We start from the raw sequence: 17,034 nt of genomic DNA, 5'->3' as shown, positions 1-17,034 counted from the left end.
CCGCTGGCCATTCACCGGCCAAGAATTGCTCGTGGACCAGTGACCGCCGATGGTTCGTCTTGACGATCGTCGGCACCGACGTCGCCCTAACTCTGCGCTGCGCTTGTCATTGCTTGACGGCAGCCACCACCACCACCATTCGCCTTGCCGCTTTCCTTGCCGTTTGCCTGTCCTGCCTTGCATTGCCTCGCCTCGCTCGCCTGAAACCTCCAGCAAGAGCGTCGCCGGCTCTCGTCTCCCGTCTTGTCTACTGTCGTTTGCACACTAAGCAAACACAGCAGGTGCCATCAGAGTGCTGTCCGGGCAGCCTCCGACCTGACTTCCTCGTACATGGATACAAGCGAATCCGCCAGATCGCACCACCCCGGGGCAGGCCAAGTACGCCTCGCAGATCTCACCACGTACTGCACGTACACACACCATGGTGCTCACATCCCTTCCATGACTGGGCCTTAACCGGGGCATTGCTACGTCCACACCCGCCGCACGGCCAGAATCCGAGCCTCCGTCTCTTTTCTCCTCCTTCTCTCTCTCTCCGTACCTACTACGGTATCAAATCGAATCGCCCTATACCACGCAAAAGCTCCGAGAGGGCACCGACTGTAGCACCCCAACTTTCGCATCCGAGACGGGAATTACAATCCGATCACCTTTTAGCACCCATCGGAACCCGTCTTGAGCCATTCGCGGCCTGTTTCGCTGGACTCACACCGTACCTGCACGCCCTTCACGGGTTCCTCCCATCCATCTACATACACTATTCCCATCACCACCACTATTCGTGCAGTCCCCAGGAACACACCAATTACTGTGCACGCTCTTCGCCCGCCTCTGGTTTCTGTTACCCTATCTTTTCGCCATATCACGCTGTCCTTGTCAGCAACTCAACACGTTCCCACCCGTCACTCTTCAACAGGGCCTGTCCTAGCCTGAACCGACGCAACAGATCCACCCCCAGAGCCAAGTTCCCCTTGCGGCCCTGGTCGTTGGACACGGTCTTACTGCCCTTGCTGGGCGGTCCCGGGCAACGTCTCCAACCTCTTGCGCTTCTTCGGCCCTGCATAGGAATCCGTTTCCTCGCATCCGCGTTGCGCTGCTTCCATCATCGGGCTTCCTATTCAGTCCAACCTCGTTGAGCGGCTCTTTCGCCCTGGCACCACTCGATGACTCGACGCCTCCCGTTCCGCTTCCCTCCTCCTGCCAGCCCACTGCAACCTTGACCTACCTTCCATCCCATCTCGTCTCTCTATCCTGCTCTGTTCTGTGCGCTGCCTGCTCGTCTCGCAAACCTCCAACGAACTGACGTTGACCCCCCGTGGTTGGAGCGAAGAGCACTTGGACCCTCCGCTCGTTGCCACCGCTTCCGCGCTTCTCGGCGCATCACTCCCTCCCTCGTCCACATTTTCTCATCATCACCCACTACCCGGTCCTTCTCCATACCTACACATTCGTTCCTGGCTGTATTTACCCACTCCCCCGATCTCACCTCAATCTACCGGTCTCATCCCGGGGCCCTGCTTTCGCATCTGTTTTACGTTACTCTGCCCCGTGCGGCCCCAAGACAGAGCCGCCGACAAAAGGCCCTCACCATGAAGATTTGCGGGTCAGCATAGATCCCGGGCCAAGCACATTTCATGAACCCCCGTCGCGAAGGCAAGCCATCCGAGACAGGCACATGGGAACGGGCCTCTGCCTCCGCTGCCACCCGCTGTTTGGTGGTTCTGGCCTGACACGAGTCGCTATACTATTGTCGTATAAAACCTCGCCTGCCCCATGGATTCCCGCAGCCACTACCGCGGAAATGGACCATCTAATACCGCTGCCCAGCCGCCGCCTCCCCGGCGGCGACTATCCATGGAGGAGGATTATTTTTACCAGGAAGTCATGACGTCCCCTCTCCGACGACCTTCGCAACCGCCCCCCTATGAGCGGGACGCCAGACCAAGACGACCGTTGGCCAGCAAGAACAATGTCCAGCATGGACCGGTAGAAAGTTTGCCGGGCTATTCGTGCGACATAGAGCTGGAGGGCGTATGGGTGAAGAAGATGGAGATTGAAAATACCTCCAAAAGGGCCGAAGACAGAAATTGGCACACTACTTTCGTCCAACTACGGGGTACCGCCTTGAATTTCTACAACGTGAAGAAGGATTGGGGCTGGGGTCGGACGAGGGACGGACCGACGATATCGCCCGACAACCCGCCCTGGGTACGGAAAGCCTCTCTCGACAAGGCCTACAGTCTCCAGCACGCAGACGTCGGTATTGCTGCCGACTACAAGAAGTAGGTTGCCCTTGTGTTCAGCCTCATTCCGTGCCAAGACCTGCCAAGAAACTGACTCCAACATAGGAGGCGATATGTCATCCGTGTTAGGGCTGAGACGGATCAGTTTCTCCTCTCATGTATAGAGTTGAGCACCATGGTGAAATGGTTGGAAGCGCTTTTCGCCGCCATCGATGTTGCCGCCCCTATCGACGACCGAGATTACCCCCGCGATCAGAGCATCCCCCGGATTCAACGCATCCGCTGGTTCCGGGGCCAGACGCCAGCGCATACGAACAACTATCCCGTACCGACGCCGCGCCCTGTCAGTCCGGAGTTGCACCGTGTGGCTTCTGCCGAGAGTCCCGACCCCTTCCCGTCCTCGTCGGTGTTGGAGGCTATCCTAGACGAACCTGTCATTGACGAGTCTCCTATTGGCGACGGCGAGACGGCCATCGTAGACACCGAGTCCATCTACGGCCCTGGACCCGCCCGCAATGAGCAGATCAGTAGCCGCTTATCTACGACATCGTATCCAAATGAGGCCATCGACCCAGACACCGGCAAATGGGCCCCCGAGCACCAATGGACTGCTGCCCATGACTTGCTGTATGCTAAGCTTTGCTACTCAGTTCTCTTGTTCAAGAGCCCGCGGAAGTCAAACTATATCATCAGTAAGGGGAAGCAGTGGTTCGTGGACTGGGCAACGGGTCGTATGGTCCGAGTCCTGCCGCCGGCTTATGGCGAGATCGACTTCTTTGGCCCTTGGCAAGTTATCCACACGGAAAACAGGAGGATCTAAAGGCTTTATTATTCCTCCCTCACTTCTACTGCACATATACATATTACGTGCTCTCTATGTCGAGAGCCTTTCTGCATCGTCACGAGAACGAATCACAAACATAAAACGACACGGATCTACCATACCCACAGGCAGGAGGTACGGTGGACAAAAACAAAACCAGGTGGAACGGCACGGCATATGCATTTTTGGATGTTGATTTTCTTCTATTTTCCTCAATATTTCTCGTCTCGCCTTATCTCCTATGTCCTTCATGGCAGGCGAGAGTGGGAGAGCATTACCAGCCGTGCGTGCATATCATCATTGGGTGGCGTTGTTAAAGGAACTATTTTCCGTTACTTTTTCTATTCATCTTTCTGCCTCTCTTTCTCTTTTGCAGTCTCGATTACAGTGCTGCACAAGATGCTCAGCATTGGCATCGCGGAAGCCTTGGCGATTCCCATATACGTTAGTAATGGGTGTCTCTAAGCCCACCTTTGCTGTCGCCATATCGAGTGGCTAGGTAGACCCCACTGCATAAATTTAAATGTTCAAACAACTCTCATGTTAATCAGTCTATGTGATGGTGGACTTGCGCGGTAAGGTAACGCACCGGACCAAGTTGCGCTGCAAGCCTCGTATATTGGCTTGTTCCACCAGCACCTCGGTCTCGATTAAGCCGGGTATGCCACTTATTCCTCGACATCGGCTCAGAAAGGCTTCAGGCAGGGGAATGGATACAGACCCTATTAATATCAAAGTGGTATCTAGTGCACTACATAAACAAGCTCGACAAAAAAAAAGGATTTCTTCCTTTCCTCCTGTTCATCTTCTTCACTTTCCCGCCTGCTTCGGATCAAACCTCCCATTTCCCTTGTGTCCATTACATTCCCGACATCTGAGCCTCGGAAGCGCGCGCCTCGGCAGCTAGCTCGGGAGCGACGTCCACCAGCATGGCGTTGGCGCCGTCAATGTCAGCGACGTGACTCTCAAGCTGGGCGAGAAGGGCGTCGATCTCGGCGCGCTGGGACTGGATGGTAGCGAAGAGCGACTCGTTGGAGGCCTGTGTGTTTTGAAGGCGGGCATTGAGATGGGACTGCTGCGAGACGAGGCGCGGCGCAAGGTGGGCTGCGAGAACCTCGTCGGGGGACAGGAGGTGCGGTCTATTTGGGAGAGGGAACGCGCGTGTTAGCTTTTGAGAGAGAGAGAGAGAGAAAGAGAAAAGGGTGGTGCAGAGACGGAGACACGCGGAGGGGGGGGGCTGCCTACGGAATCGGTTCTTCTGCCGAGTCGCCGCTTTCTTGTCTCCTGCGCTCGGCGTCGCTGACGAGGTTCTCAAAGTCGTTTAGTTTCCGGATGACATCGCGGTCTACCAGGATCGATTGGAAGTCCTTCTGTATGTATCCTACCGTGGTCAGCCTACCCATTCTTGGATTCGATTGCGAACGATTCCCGTCGGTTGCGGGGACTGCAATTCGACGACGTGAAGCAGCACTCATGGGGATGAACAGAAGAGGACAAGGGCGGAGACGCACGTTACACCTCTCCTCGAGGTAGTCGACCATCTGCTTCTGGACGTTGCGCAGGGTGTTGGGCGCATGGACGGCAATTGTTGGGAAGCACGACGCGAAGTTGTCGTAGCTGACCTTTTGGAGTGTACGCTGGAGGGCGAGATCGTAGAGCTGGGTGAATCGGGTTGCGCGCGGACCCGGTGTCACTGGGGTGTGTTTTTGCGGTAGGGGAGGGGAGCCCGGCGGCTGGTGTTCATGTTCTTCTCCAGCTCCTCCCCCTGCGTCTCCTCCTTCTTGTGGGTGTTGTGATGATTGTGCTGCGGCGGTTGCCGCTGTTGGTATCGACGGGGCGCCGGTCTGCGTGTCGGATCCCGCCGTCGGGGGTTGGACGGCGTGGTCGTGCGCCTGTGTTTGCGTCGTTCGATGCGGCTCGGTCTGGGGTGGTGGCTCTTGGTTGTTTTGATCTGAGGCGGACATTCTGGGCGGCCGTTGTCGGTCGCCGTCCTTGTGACCGTTGCGATGGCGGACCGGGCGGGGGAGGAGATTCTATTGTATCTGGCGGGTCTTGCGGCTCGAGATGTGAAATGCGACGACGGAGTTGTAGATGATGGGCCCGGCAAAGAGACGCGTTTTCGGCGGCGGCGGCGATGTTGGTGGGGGGGGGGGGGGGGCGGGGGCGCCAGGGAGCGGCGCGCGAGTATGACAGAGGTTCACGTGCGGTCTTGCCTCGGCGGTGGGATGGACCGCCAAGCAACAGCGCTTATCGGCCGGCAGCGGGTGTTCCTGAAGCTTGACAGGGGTGGGCTTGGCCATCCGTCAAGGCCAGGAAGGTACACAACAAGCTTGCTAGGTAATCAATCACCTTTGACGTCCCATAGCTCCCTCGATATCCCTATAGTCGGAACGGCACAACGTGATACATGCGACACAGCAGACGCATTCGGAAACTTGTTTGTAAACGAGCCTATTCCACCATGTTCTCACTGCTGATCAAGGTCACTAGGGCAGTTCCCTCTCCGTCCAGGCGTTTGGGTGCCTCCGCTAGGCGTATTCCAATGGAGTCGCGATACAAATGACATTGATACCCAACATGTGGCTTGTCTTTGCCTCTCCACCGCTCTTTGATCAGAGAGCGGGATATGGATTTTACTTCAGAAGTAAGGGGAGGGTATGAAATTTTACAGGAGCAAAAGTCGTCATATTCCATCCGCGGTACCTGCGTCCAGCCTATGCGCCTGCCATCAATGAGTGATCACGCATCACCACTGGGTTCGAGACGGGCTGCCCATTTACTGAGAGGCGGTATTTGTAAGCGCTACGTATAATCCTCCGACGTATCTGATGTTCCCACTCGGTAAACTATACATTGCCATTACGGCGCTTCATCGTTGGCTTGTCCCCTTGTTCCCCTCCTTTAGAACCGCTTACACGCGACACTCGTCCCCTCAACGCAAAAGGCAGCACCTGAGAAATCGATCCTTCTTGTTTCCGACCCCAAATTCCTCAGAACCCTCAGTCGCAACGATTGGCCATGATCAAACATGGACCGGAGACCCGGTAACACCAAACAGGTATCCAGCTTGGTGCGGCTAGAGCCTGGTTAGCTGTGGCAAGTTTGGCTCAGGCTCGGCTGGCGAGGGCAAGAGGGGCGCATCAACTTGTGTCCAAACACCAAACGCGCAATCAGCGCCAGAAAGGTGGGACCGATAAACGTCCATTTCGTCACCGCCTGTCCGACAAACAAGAATGCCAACCCCTTGCTTCCCCTGCACATTTGGTCCGGTTCGTCTCTGTGTCGCCGTCCCCTTGCTGCCGTACTACAGGCTGCTAGGAGCGTGGGCGAGGTATATACACCTTAACTTGGTCCTTCTCTCTCGTTCCATCTCCAGAAAACCGCCTTTCCCTATCCTCCCTCCTCTTTTTTCTTTTATACAAATTGTTGAAGTACTCCTAGCTGAATTGAGGCCTGCGGTTGGGCTCTGATGAACAACCACGTCTGCCTGTGGCTTTAACATAGTATCCTGGTTTTAGGCTGTGTGGGTGTGGGTGTTTATGCACATATAGGCTGGGACAAGCCTTCGTATCTATGAGAAGGGTTGCCCTTCTAGGCTTAAACACAAACAAGGCTGCCGTCATCGGTAGGGTCAGTCAGGTAAGGTGGCGGGGGGCATAAGAACAGCAAAGACGAGACAATCAAAACATTGTGGGTCTGACTGAAGGTACACGCATTCTTTTTGGTCTTCCTTAGAAGGGTGGAAGGGAGAGGTTCTTCATGTTGAATGTTTAGGTGCTTGCCCCTAACACTGTTGACCACTTGCCAGGGGCCAATCTAGACAATGTGGCATCGCCGAGAAACAGTTTTACAAGCATTTCAGGACGGCTATTAGTGATTGTCGTCTCTTTGTCATTAAAAGAACCGGTTAGGGATCCTCTGTGTGGTGGTTGTGTGTGTCGGTCTTGGTATGGTACAGCATCATCGCCCAATGCCTGGCTCCCCGTTCCCATTCATTCCCGTTCCATTCCCTCCGAAGACTGAAAACCATCTCTCGGCAAAGCATTGGAACGCCAAAACTTTTGTTGTTCATGCTTTCCCATTTTCCTCTCCATTTCTCCCAGTCCATTCCGCTTCCGCCCCAACTTCGCCAAATATACAGATAGACATGTTCCCAACTCTTCACCATCAATTATATCATGGCAGTGAAGGAAAGAGCTAGCTCAAACGTTACGCTGCAGTTGTCCGCAAAAATGTAGGGCCAGACCATCAGCGCGGATGCAAATGCTTCAGAAACGCACGCACATAATAAAATAAAAAAACAAGAGAAATGAAAAGGGTGATTTGTGGTGTGTGGGTTGCAGGAAACGGTGTGTAGATATCACACCTATGCCCTGCGGACTCCTAACAAAAAGATAAGAAATGGAATATAGCTTTTCTTTTCCTTCCTCGTCGGCATCGTCCGACGGCCGTGAGAGTGTTTGTAACTTTAAGACCAATTTCAATCCTTGTTTCGATTGTGGTCGCGGTGTATGAAGTCTGGGGGCCGTTGGTAGAAGCTACCCTTTGGACACCAGTGTCAGTAGATGAGCGAGTCGAAGTATGCAGATGGTCGGCAACATCAGTTAGCAGCGCCCGTTCCAGTGACGGAGAAAAACCGTCGACAATAAAGGGGTTTCGGGCTGCCGCGCGGGGAGTCCCGCAACTTTAAGCCGCCGTCTGAGAGGCACCGCGGCCACGAACGCTGCCGCGACCACGGGCCTGACCACCGGTGAAGTTACCGCGGGCGTTTCCCTGGCTGCCGGAACGGTTTCCCTCAAATCCACCACGGCCACGACCGCCACCGGCGGCGTTACCACGGGGGGTGGAGTAGCTGCTGCCGCCGTAGGCGGTAGCCTTGGGGCGGCGGGGCTCAACAATGATGTTCTCGCCATTGACCGTGTGGGGGTTGGCGGCGGCGGCAGCCTGGTAGCCCGCGACGGTAGCGAACTCGACGAAAGCGCAGTTCTAGGGTATCGTTAGTCTCAAGCACTCATAATTGACCACATGAGTTGATGTTTACCTTCTGGCGGTTGATGTCGAAGTAGGTGAGCTCGCCGTGGGCGGCCAGCGCAGCCTTGAGGTCATCCGCCTTGACCTTGTCGGTCACGTACTTAACGTATCCCAGCGTACCGTAATTCTCGGTAGGCGCTTGTGAGATAGACTGGGGGCGGTTCTGACGCTTGGAGTCGGCGCCAACGGACTGCCACTCGGCGGAGGGAGACTCATCCTTCGCAGCCTGGGCCTGGGACTCCTTGACAGCGGCGGGAGCAGCGGCAGCAGCGGCAGCAGCTGGTTGAGGAGAGGCAGCAGCGGGGGCGGGAGCCTTGGCTTGGGCAGCAGCGGGAGGAGTGGCAGTCTTGGGGAGAGGGATGACGGGCTTGGGTCCGACGGCGGCAGCAGCACGGCTGGCCCAGGACATGGGCTTCATGGGAACAGGAGCGGGAGCGGGCGCAGGCTTCTCGGGCTCGGCGGCAGGAGCCTTGGTAGCTGCAACAGGGGTAGGGGCGGGGTCGGTGGGCTTCTCAGGCTCCTTGATGTCCTCCTCGGCAATCGCCTTAGCAGTGGCATCCGCGTCGACTGCGGGCTCTTCAACCTTGGGCTCGGGAACCTTGGTGGGCTCGGGAGCGGCAGTCTCAGCCTCGCCATTGGGAGTAGCATCCTCGGGGGCTGTGCTGGTCTCCTCCAGCTTCTTCTCTGCGCCGTCGGCGTCAACAGCAGATCCGGAAGCCTCCTCAGGAGTCTCCTCAACTGCGGGTTGCTCGACCTCTGGCTGAGCGGGGGCCTCGGCCACCTCAGGGGCAGCCTGCTCCTCGGGGGCGGCAGCGGACTCGGCAACGGGCTCATCCTCGTCCTCGTCGTTGATGTATCTCAGGATATCGTTGACGACGAAGTAGCCGGAGGGTTGGGGCGCAAGGACGAAGGTCTGGACGAACTTTTTCGGCTCGGCTGACTTGATGGAGCTCTCACCAATGACCTGGATGACGATATTGTCGAACGAGGCCTGGGAGTCGACATTCGTGATGCGGACCTTGCTGTTCTCGAAGTCAAGGCTCTTGATTCTCTCTTGGATAGCCTACGAAGAACAACGGCATACGAATTAGCATGCGGTCAATGTGTGATAAACCAACAAGCAACAACAGCAAACAACATACTTGTCTGCCCACAGAAACGTTGGCAACCTCTGCCTCCATACCGTAAACGAACTGGGAACGCTTTCCGTAGAAGAGCTGCGAGCTATGTTAACAGGGCAAGATCCAGATCGAACAGGGGACGGCCCGCGGGCGTACATGAAGCTTATCCGGGTTCTTGCTTAGGGTTGTGTAGTATTGCTCGACGAAGTACCAGCCAACCTCATCCTTACTGAGGTGGTTGTTACCGGCCGATGCGGCATCGTTGGTAGCGGTGGAACCTGATGATGTTGGCTCGACAGTGTCCTTGAACTGGTCCGGGGTTGTGTAGTTACCGTTGGTTGCCATGACTGCGTGTGAGAAATCTGGTTTGAGGCGCAATCGGGCCGAAGAAGGTAGATGGTGGATTGAAGGAGGTGATGAAGGCGCAAGAGGGAAAGCTCGAGGTTTCTGCGGTGAGATTCGCTTTACTTTGGAGATGTTTTCGCGGATGGACGGTCGACAATAAAGGACCCTTCTGTTGATGGAATGTTAGATGGGTGATAAATGCGCCAGTGGGAGACGGCGGCGAGAGTGCCGAGGACAAAAGATCGTCGGAGTGGGATGAGGATAGTGTAGGCGGGCGGGATTGTAGATACCTCGGTGATGCGGACGGCTCAAAAGAAAATGCCTAGAACTGACTCGAAAAGGTGCGATGACAGGAGGACCAGGACGCCGGAAAAAAGGTTTCGACGATGAGGCGAGGGGCGGGCAGGAGGAGCTGGAGATGGAGACGCGTGAGAGCGATGTGCGGAGATAAGTGAGAGGGATGGGCGAGGGAAGAAAAATGAATGTGCACTGTTATGAACTGGGATAAAAGCAGCTCAGTGTGTGTGTGGGGGGGTTTGTGACTGTTCAAACCTGGTCGCCGGGGCGGGTGGGAGAGAGCGGAGCGTTGCGTATAGAAGGAGGAAAGAGCAAGTGGAGGTGTTTTTTTTTTCTTCTTCTTTTTTTTCCTTTTCGTTTGCGGTTGATGTTCGTGAGGAATAATACTTTGGGCAGTTGGTCCTGAGCCAGGCGCATCCGACGACACAAACCGGAAGGGGCAGAAGACTATCCGTAAAAAAAAAATGACACACAATTGTTGCCGTTAGATCACGACGTGCCCTGTGCTCTGCCGGGGCTACGGCTTCCTCCTGCGGCAGGCCCGCAAGCTGATTACCGACCAAGGTGGGGGTTTAGGTATGCACAGATCCATGTACTTCGAGAGTACCTTCATGACCACAAAACAGTCACGCAGGCCAAAGTATACGACTGCCCGTCTAGGTACCAAATCCAACGGCTTATATAATCAGGATCTAGACAAACTCAAGCTCTTGGCCGAGCTCCCTCAGCTCTAGCAAAGGAAATGCCCAGCTCATGTAGGAAGAACGGCCAACTGCAATTGAATGATGGTTGCAGTTTGGGCACAGTTACAGAGCTTGCCGTCCACGCGGTCTTCATCGGGGCCATGCCTTATTGTGATTCAAACATCCTTTACATGGCGCATCATGACCGACGCGCCGGCCATCCACTGTTCCGCCTACGGGGGGATTCCACTACAGGGTACCTGTCTACCTACCTACCTAGGTACCGAGGCATGGGAAATCAGAACACTAAGCAAGGAAGTCAGACGCCAATGCAAACTTCATTCTTTGTTATCGTTGTACTGGTCCTTTATTGACTATCTAATTTGTCAAACAAGCATGCCCTGTGCAACTGTGATGCAATGGTACAGCCATTTATATAATTCACTTCCGCCTCCCCATGCTGGTGATTTGTTTTATTCAACCCAACCAAAGACCTCACTGACAGCCATCGTGTTGGACCGTATACCAATAAGCGTAATCACAAGACCAACCAGGTCCACAATTAGGAGCAGAGTCGCCGCCATCATAAAGCGAGGGCTGAACACCCTATAGAGCATGAGATGTCTCCTCAGCCAACCAGCCCAAGCCATGGTCGCAAGCGACTCGACAGCAAAATAGGCGATGAAAATGCCCAGTCCTCTGCTGACACTCTCGAGAATTCCCTTCCTCTTGGGGCCAACCTTCCAGAGTACAACGAGCGGGACGGCAGCAACCGCGACAATCTGGCTGCCAAAGGTGTTAAGGGCCACGACGATGGGACTCCAGGGGTACCGGATGGAGAAGAGCGGAATAAAGGCGCTGTCCCACTGGATGCTGCTAAGGACAGCCTGGTGACCCGTCTTGAAGTAGCCAAAGTTGCCAATGATTGCAAGCATGATGGGGCCGATGGCCTCGTTCGTGAGGGAGTTGAGGTCGAGCATCTCCACAAGCGACATGATCTGCCAGAACATGAGGGCTAGCGCACCCCCTCCCATCGGCTTGGAGAGGAGGATGCAAGCCCCAACAATGTTCATGGGTAGAAGCAAGTATCTAGCTCCGTTTGTGTTGCCGTAGCCTAGGACCGTGATCTGGGTGGTCCCAGTCTTGGTTGGGGTCGTCAGGATAGAAACCAATGGCGGCGCCCAGACGAACGCAGTGGTTCCGGCAACAAAGACCAGGGCGAGAATAACTTGGGCCAGATACACCCCGGCAGTCTTGAGGGTCTTGGCCGGCAAACTTGGGAACCACTCGCCGTTGTCCGCGGCATCGAGGACCCAGTAGGCGGCCGACATGAGGAGGCCGATGCGGTAGACGTACCCAATCCACGCCGGGGCAAGTCCCTCCCAGGATCGCGTGGGTAACAGGAAAGACTGGACGATGGAAGGCAGGATAAGGGCGACGGCGAATGGGATGGCCAGCTGCCACGTGGCAGATGTCGATGAAGTAGCCGAAGCGTAGTAAGTGGATGTGCAATAGGGCATCTGCTCCTCGCGGCAGAGCTTCGAAAATGATGCCAGTCGACCAAGAACGACAAAGACAACTGAGTGGTAGATAGCGAGGGTGCGCTCCCTCGTTGTTGGGACGGAGAATGCGGCGAAGACGTTGGCCACGCCGAAAGTCGTGATAAAGAAAAGGAGAATTGAGTCCTCCCAGATGGTGTAGGAGTTTGAAGCAAAACCGAGTGACTGGCTAACCGTGAAGACGGCAGCAAGCCAACCCCAGAAGGTGTTGGGCAGGAGGTTCCGGAAAGTTTTGCCAAAGCCGTACAAAGAAAACAGCACACCAACTGCGCTGGTGACAGCGGCACCAGCGAGAGCGTAAACGAGATCTTGAGGCCCGGTGAAGATGGAGTATCCGGCACCGACTGCTGCTCCGGGAACCGCGCCAAGGATGGCAGTAAGCAAAACCTTCTTATGGAGTGTCTTGTACGAAGTGGCCGCGTCAGCCTGGACACCTTGGAGCTCCAACTTCTTCTCCGCTAAGTCGAGCTCGAGATCGTCGAGAACGGCAAAGTCCTCATCAGCATCGCGGGAGGCATAGACAAGCAACGTGAGGACGCCAACTGCCATAACCACAATGCCCGTTACCATCTTGGGCACGTCAAAGCGAGCCCACAAATCCTTGCAAACGCGCAGAGTCTCCTCCTGGAACAAGTTGAAGAAGCCGTAGGACTCTTGCCATGACTTCGACTGCCACGAGCGTTCGGCTTTCTTCCAGAGATGCGACACGTGGCCAGCGGTAGCGCTCTTGGACTGGTCGATGCCACGAGCAGCGAAGTACGAGTCTTGATATCGCTGGATGCCAGCGGCAGTGATACGTGATACAGTCGCGAGGTTGTCCCAGGCTTTGCCCTTCTTGCCAGCGAAAGCCTCCTCGATGGGGCGTCCGAGGTTGTTGTAAGGGATGGGAAGGCCCAGCAACAATGCCAAGGTCGGAACGAGATCAATCTGGTTGACTGGCCTGATCTTGGCCATCGTGGGCGGCTCCTTGAGCTCGGGCTTCGTCCGACCAAAGAACGGGCGCCTGGAATACATCCACAGGGCCGCTTCAACCTCGTCATCGCTCTCTCCGCCGTGGTCGCCCTTTGCATCCATGCCATGATCTCCCATGACGACCAAAAGAGTATCATCATCGATTTGCGCGACAAGGTCGCGAATAAAGCCGTCCATCTGTTGAAGCTTTTCCTTCATTGCCGCATGGTCCGGCCCATATCGGTGGCCGGCATGGTCAACACCAAGCAAGTGACCAATAAGCACGTCCCACTTGCCCTTTTGCTCTTGCTTGAGCAAAGGGAAAATGTGATCGATGACACCGTTGTCTACCGTGTGCAGATCCCATACGTTGAAACTATCATATGCGCGGCTCACGTTGGCTTCGAAATAGCCGGGGAAAAGGGACCACCAAGTGTCGTCGCCGAGGTGAGCAATGCGCTTTCCGGCATCCTTTAGTTGCATAAGCAAGTTATCCTCCTCGATGGCAGTACCAGCAAAATTGCTACCGGCGTCGATGAATGTGGGCAGTGTACCCGTGGTCAGCCCCTTCAAGCGTTGGAGCGTGGTCGTTGGCGGATCGGCAATAAAGGGGCGCAGGAAGGCGTGCTCGGGAGACTTGACGGCGGTCTCGTGCAGGAAGGGGAGTGCGTTGTGGAAGGGGGCCTGGTCTTCAATGGGGACCGTAAAGTCGTATCGCAGAGCGTCAATGACGATAACCACAGCCTTGTCGAAGGACTTGGGGTGCCAGCAGCCGCCTTCAACCGTGCCCTGGCCCTTCCAGCTCGAGGAGAGCTCGATCGGCGACGCCGTGCAATTGGATTTCTCATCCAGAACCAGCCGCGTCAAAAGAAACCCGCTAGTGAAGAAAGCAATGCCAACGGCGTGCAGACACAGCATCCAGGCCCAGAACCCGACGGTCCACCACCACCTGCGCTCATACGCGTCCTTGCGCCGGGACTCGAAGACCGCGCGTTGCTTCTCGAGCAGCATTGCCCTCTCCTTCTCGGCCTGTATCTCCTCGGGCAATCTGCTGGCCTCTTCCATTTCTTTTTGGCGCTTCGCCTTCGCGTACTGCTCGGCGATAGCCTTGTAGTCGGCCGGCGGCGGCGGAGCTTTCGCTCGAGAGGCTTTCTGTTGTGGCATTGCGGGCTTGACCTGGCTGGGTGATGTGGGCAGGAAGTAAAAGAAAAAGAAAGAAAAGAAAAAGGAACTAGTGATCAAGGTCGGCACTCGATGGCCATTGGACTATAGGAGACTATTCAAGCCCCTATTTCGGTGTGGTGTCGTTCAGATCGGAGCTTGTAGGAGAGATGATGTGGTGTATTATCTTGACTAAAGGAGCTCAATTTTGGGAGTGCCAGGCCAGCTTTGGTGGGGTAGGCGGATAGAATTCAGGGGGGCCAAGGATCTGGCACCTTTGCGGTCGGCACCCGCTGGGCTGGCCACTCAAAGGACTGAAATCGGAACCTGCATATCACCGGGGGATATTAGGCTAGTGGATGTTCGTTGCTACATCTTTAACCACCGTTCAAAGATAAATGAATATGGACCCATCCAGTTCGAATGGTTGATTCATGCTTTTTGACTTCGTACTCCATATAATGAAGCGTTTGAAACCCTCCACAAGAAGGCTCCTCTGTGCAAGTGGCTCTATACCAACATCTGTTTGAAACCAGACATTCTGTATCACAAAGTCTCCACCTCTACCTGGGAAAACTTGCGCGCGGAAATCCTCCTTTTGAACAGCTCATCGATGGCCGCCTGCGGCCTGCCGCAGATCTCTGGGAGGAAAAGGTACGCCCAAACCCAGAAGATGACATTGATACCAGAGTATACCAACGCCGTACGAGGTCCAAGACCCCATCCATTGGGAGCATCCTCCAGCATAATCGGCAATAGCCACATGTTGAACTGACCAGCGACAAGGGATGCTACACGGCCAATGACAAGCGTCTTGGCCTTCTGGCGCGTCGAGGATATCTCGGGGTTGATGGCATTTGTCAGTGGGCCAATCGAGAGGTTGTAAACCCCAGTAAAGACAACGAGCAAAATCACAATGGCCCATGTAATGGCCGCGTGTGCGTCGTGAAAACACCCCAGTACGCCAACGCCGGCCATGAGAATAACTGCGGCCCCGAGGCCCCAAAGCCAGATCGTCCTGCGTCCAATGTACTTCATCAAGGGCCACGAGGTGACGATGCAAATAATGCCGATAGCGCACTGGATTAGCGTGAAGTCATACGACTTGGAGCTGCTCATGCCGGCCTTTTGGTACAGCTTAGCCGAATAGAACATGAGCGAAGACCCGCAGAGTTGTTGTGTTATATTCGTCGTCACGACGATCATGGTACGGCGAAGGTTGACGCCACGGAAGCACTCCAGATACGTGATCTCGAAGTCATTCTGATCGCATTTCTCTTGCTGGTCGGTGAGCTCAAGAACCTTGACTTGGCCATCGACGGGGTATGCCGGATCTGGGTTGAGCCTGACGAGTGAACTGCGCGCAAGATCGGGGCGAGATTGTCGCATGAGCCACCAAGGCGATTCGGGTGCAAAGAAGACGCAAATGAGTATCGGAAGAGGCCATACCCACTGGAAAGCGACGGCTATGCGGTATGCCAATATATCATTGTCTTTGATCGTTGTTACGCTCTTGATCGCTACCGTTGATAGGAGCTGGCCAAGGATCCAGCACATGGAGACGAACGTCATAAGGACCGGACGGAGCTTCAGGGGGGAGATATCTGATACGTAGGCGAGAACGCAGGCTTGGAAGGTTCCCTACGGCATACCCAAGAGATAGCTACCGCCGACTATCATTCCGAGGCCTGCCCTGTGGTCTCTCGTGGCTAATGCCGCCGTCGCGTAGAATGTGACAAAGAGGAACACTATGACGGTCCCGAGGGAGAACATCATGGTTCTACGGTAGCCAAATCTGTCCATAGACAGGCCGGCGAAGTACATCGCGGAAACCTGTCCAAGCTGGCTGCTGGTGAGGATCATGGATTGCCAAAAGACGGGTATTTCCTTGGCGGCACTGCGTCCTGGGGAGTGGCCAAAGAGATTTTGGAACTGGGGCATGGAAAAGAAGTTGCCCATGAGGGCAAGATCGTAGCCCTCTCCAACAATGGTAATGGCGAAGAAAATGGACCACTTAATTGCAGGGCGGAACTTGCTGATAGTCTGCGTGTAAGAATGTTGCTCCTCGTAGTCCCTGGCGGCTCTTGCCTCTGGGTCGGAGGCGATGGTGTCTAGACTCTGACTATGTTGCGAAGAAGACATGCTGGTGGTCTGTTGATAACCGGGCTTGGAATGGGGGCTTAAGTATGGAATTGACCGTGAGTTTAGCCACAATACAGACCGGATGAAACAACATAGACAAGGCTCACGATAGCGAGATAAACGTATTTTTAAGCAAAAAGGCCGTCAAAAAGTGGAATAGAGGGGCGAGAGATTTGACACATAGCCATTGTTTCCAACGGTGGCTGTCACTGATGTAACAAAGGCTGTCAGCTCGAAACCAACAGGATTGAGAAGGGGCGTCTTGGGGGCAGCTTTGGAGAGGAATGACCGCGGTTGCGTAGCGGAAGGGGCCATCGATGGTCCGAAGGACAATGCGGTTGCTTCACAAGATTCTGGAGGAGCAGGTTACCAGCTGGAAGAGATGCGGCATCGCCAGCTTAACAGCAATCAGTTGAAGATCCTGCTCCGCCTGGCTTGTGGGAGCCGTTTCTTAGCTGCCAGAGAAGGGAAGTTATCCCCAACTCCCAGCTCCTTCGCCATCAAAGGTGTCACAACTGACCCTGGACAATAAGAGTTCCACTCCGCCAAGGTCAGTGATAACCAAGCACAAGATGTTGATGCTCACAAATCCATTTGGCGCAAATTCATCTCATTGTCGGGAGATGAAGGAAATTAAGGTCGTCATGGCCAGTTTGTCCTTGGTGAAATTGGGAATCG

At 55.1% G+C, this 17,034-nt stretch overlaps 6 protein-coding genes across 6 annotated transcripts; 1 reads left to right on the top strand and 5 right to left on the bottom strand.

Annotated features, from left to right (window-relative positions):
* Positions 1 to 1,773: 1,773 nt before the first annotated feature.
* On the top strand, positions 1,774 to 3,063 carry GLRG_00129 (PH domain-containing protein; the record flags this gene model as incomplete). The annotated part of the gene is made up of 2 exons (XM_008090814.1): positions 1,774 to 2,282; positions 2,349 to 3,063. 2 exons carry the CDS (start codon positions 1,774 to 1,776, stop codon positions 3,061 to 3,063), a joined length of 1,224 nt encoding a protein of 407 aa, XP_008089005.1.
* Positions 3,064 to 3,925: 862 nt separating this feature from the next.
* On the bottom strand, positions 3,926 to 5,030 carry GLRG_00128 (uncharacterized protein; the record flags this gene model as incomplete). Its single annotated transcript, XM_008090813.1, has 3 exons — positions 3,926 to 4,205; positions 4,312 to 4,436; positions 4,578 to 5,030. 3 exons carry the CDS (start codon positions 5,028 to 5,030, stop codon positions 3,926 to 3,928), a joined length of 858 nt encoding a protein of 285 aa, XP_008089004.1.
* A 1,943-nt stretch (positions 5,031 to 6,973) lies between these two features.
* Positions 6,974 to 7,234, bottom strand: GLRG_00127 (uncharacterized protein; the record flags this gene model as incomplete). Its single annotated transcript, XM_008090812.1, has 1 exon — positions 6,974 to 7,234. The coding sequence occupies one exon, from the start codon at positions 7,232 to 7,234 to the stop codon at positions 6,974 to 6,976; it is 261 nt and encodes an 86-aa protein (XP_008089003.1).
* A 518-nt stretch (positions 7,235 to 7,752) lies between these two features.
* GLRG_00126 (nuclear transport factor 2 domain-containing protein) lies at positions 7,753 to 9,563 on the bottom strand (the record flags this gene model as incomplete). Its single annotated transcript, XM_008090811.1, has 4 exons — positions 7,753 to 8,052; positions 8,108 to 9,160; positions 9,240 to 9,314; positions 9,375 to 9,563. The coding sequence occupies 4 exons, from the start codon at positions 9,561 to 9,563 to the stop codon at positions 7,753 to 7,755; spliced, it is 1,617 nt and encodes a 538-aa protein (XP_008089002.1).
* Positions 9,564 to 11,016: 1,453 nt separating this feature from the next.
* Positions 11,017 to 14,217, bottom strand: GLRG_00125 (GPI ethanolamine phosphate transferase; the record flags this gene model as incomplete). Its single annotated transcript, XM_008090810.1, has 1 exon — positions 11,017 to 14,217. One exon carries the CDS (start codon positions 14,215 to 14,217, stop codon positions 11,017 to 11,019), a length of 3,201 nt encoding a protein of 1,066 aa, XP_008089001.1.
* A 543-nt stretch (positions 14,218 to 14,760) lies between these two features.
* GLRG_00124 (uncharacterized protein) lies at positions 14,761 to 16,356 on the bottom strand (the record flags this gene model as incomplete). Its single annotated transcript, XM_008090809.1, has 2 exons — positions 14,761 to 15,842; positions 15,867 to 16,356. 2 exons carry the CDS (start codon positions 16,354 to 16,356, stop codon positions 14,761 to 14,763), a joined length of 1,572 nt encoding a protein of 523 aa, XP_008089000.1.
* Between the last annotated feature and the right edge of the window lie 678 nt (positions 16,357 to 17,034).

This window comes from Colletotrichum graminicola, assembly GCF_000149035.1.
Source record: "Colletotrichum graminicola M1.001 genomic scaffold supercont1.1, whole genome shotgun sequence".
Classification (NCBI taxonomy): Eukaryota; Fungi; Ascomycota; class Sordariomycetes; order Glomerellales; family Glomerellaceae; genus Colletotrichum; species Colletotrichum graminicola.
The sequence above is the reverse complement of the archived record's forward strand: the minus strand, read 5'-3'. Positions and strand labels throughout refer to the sequence as shown.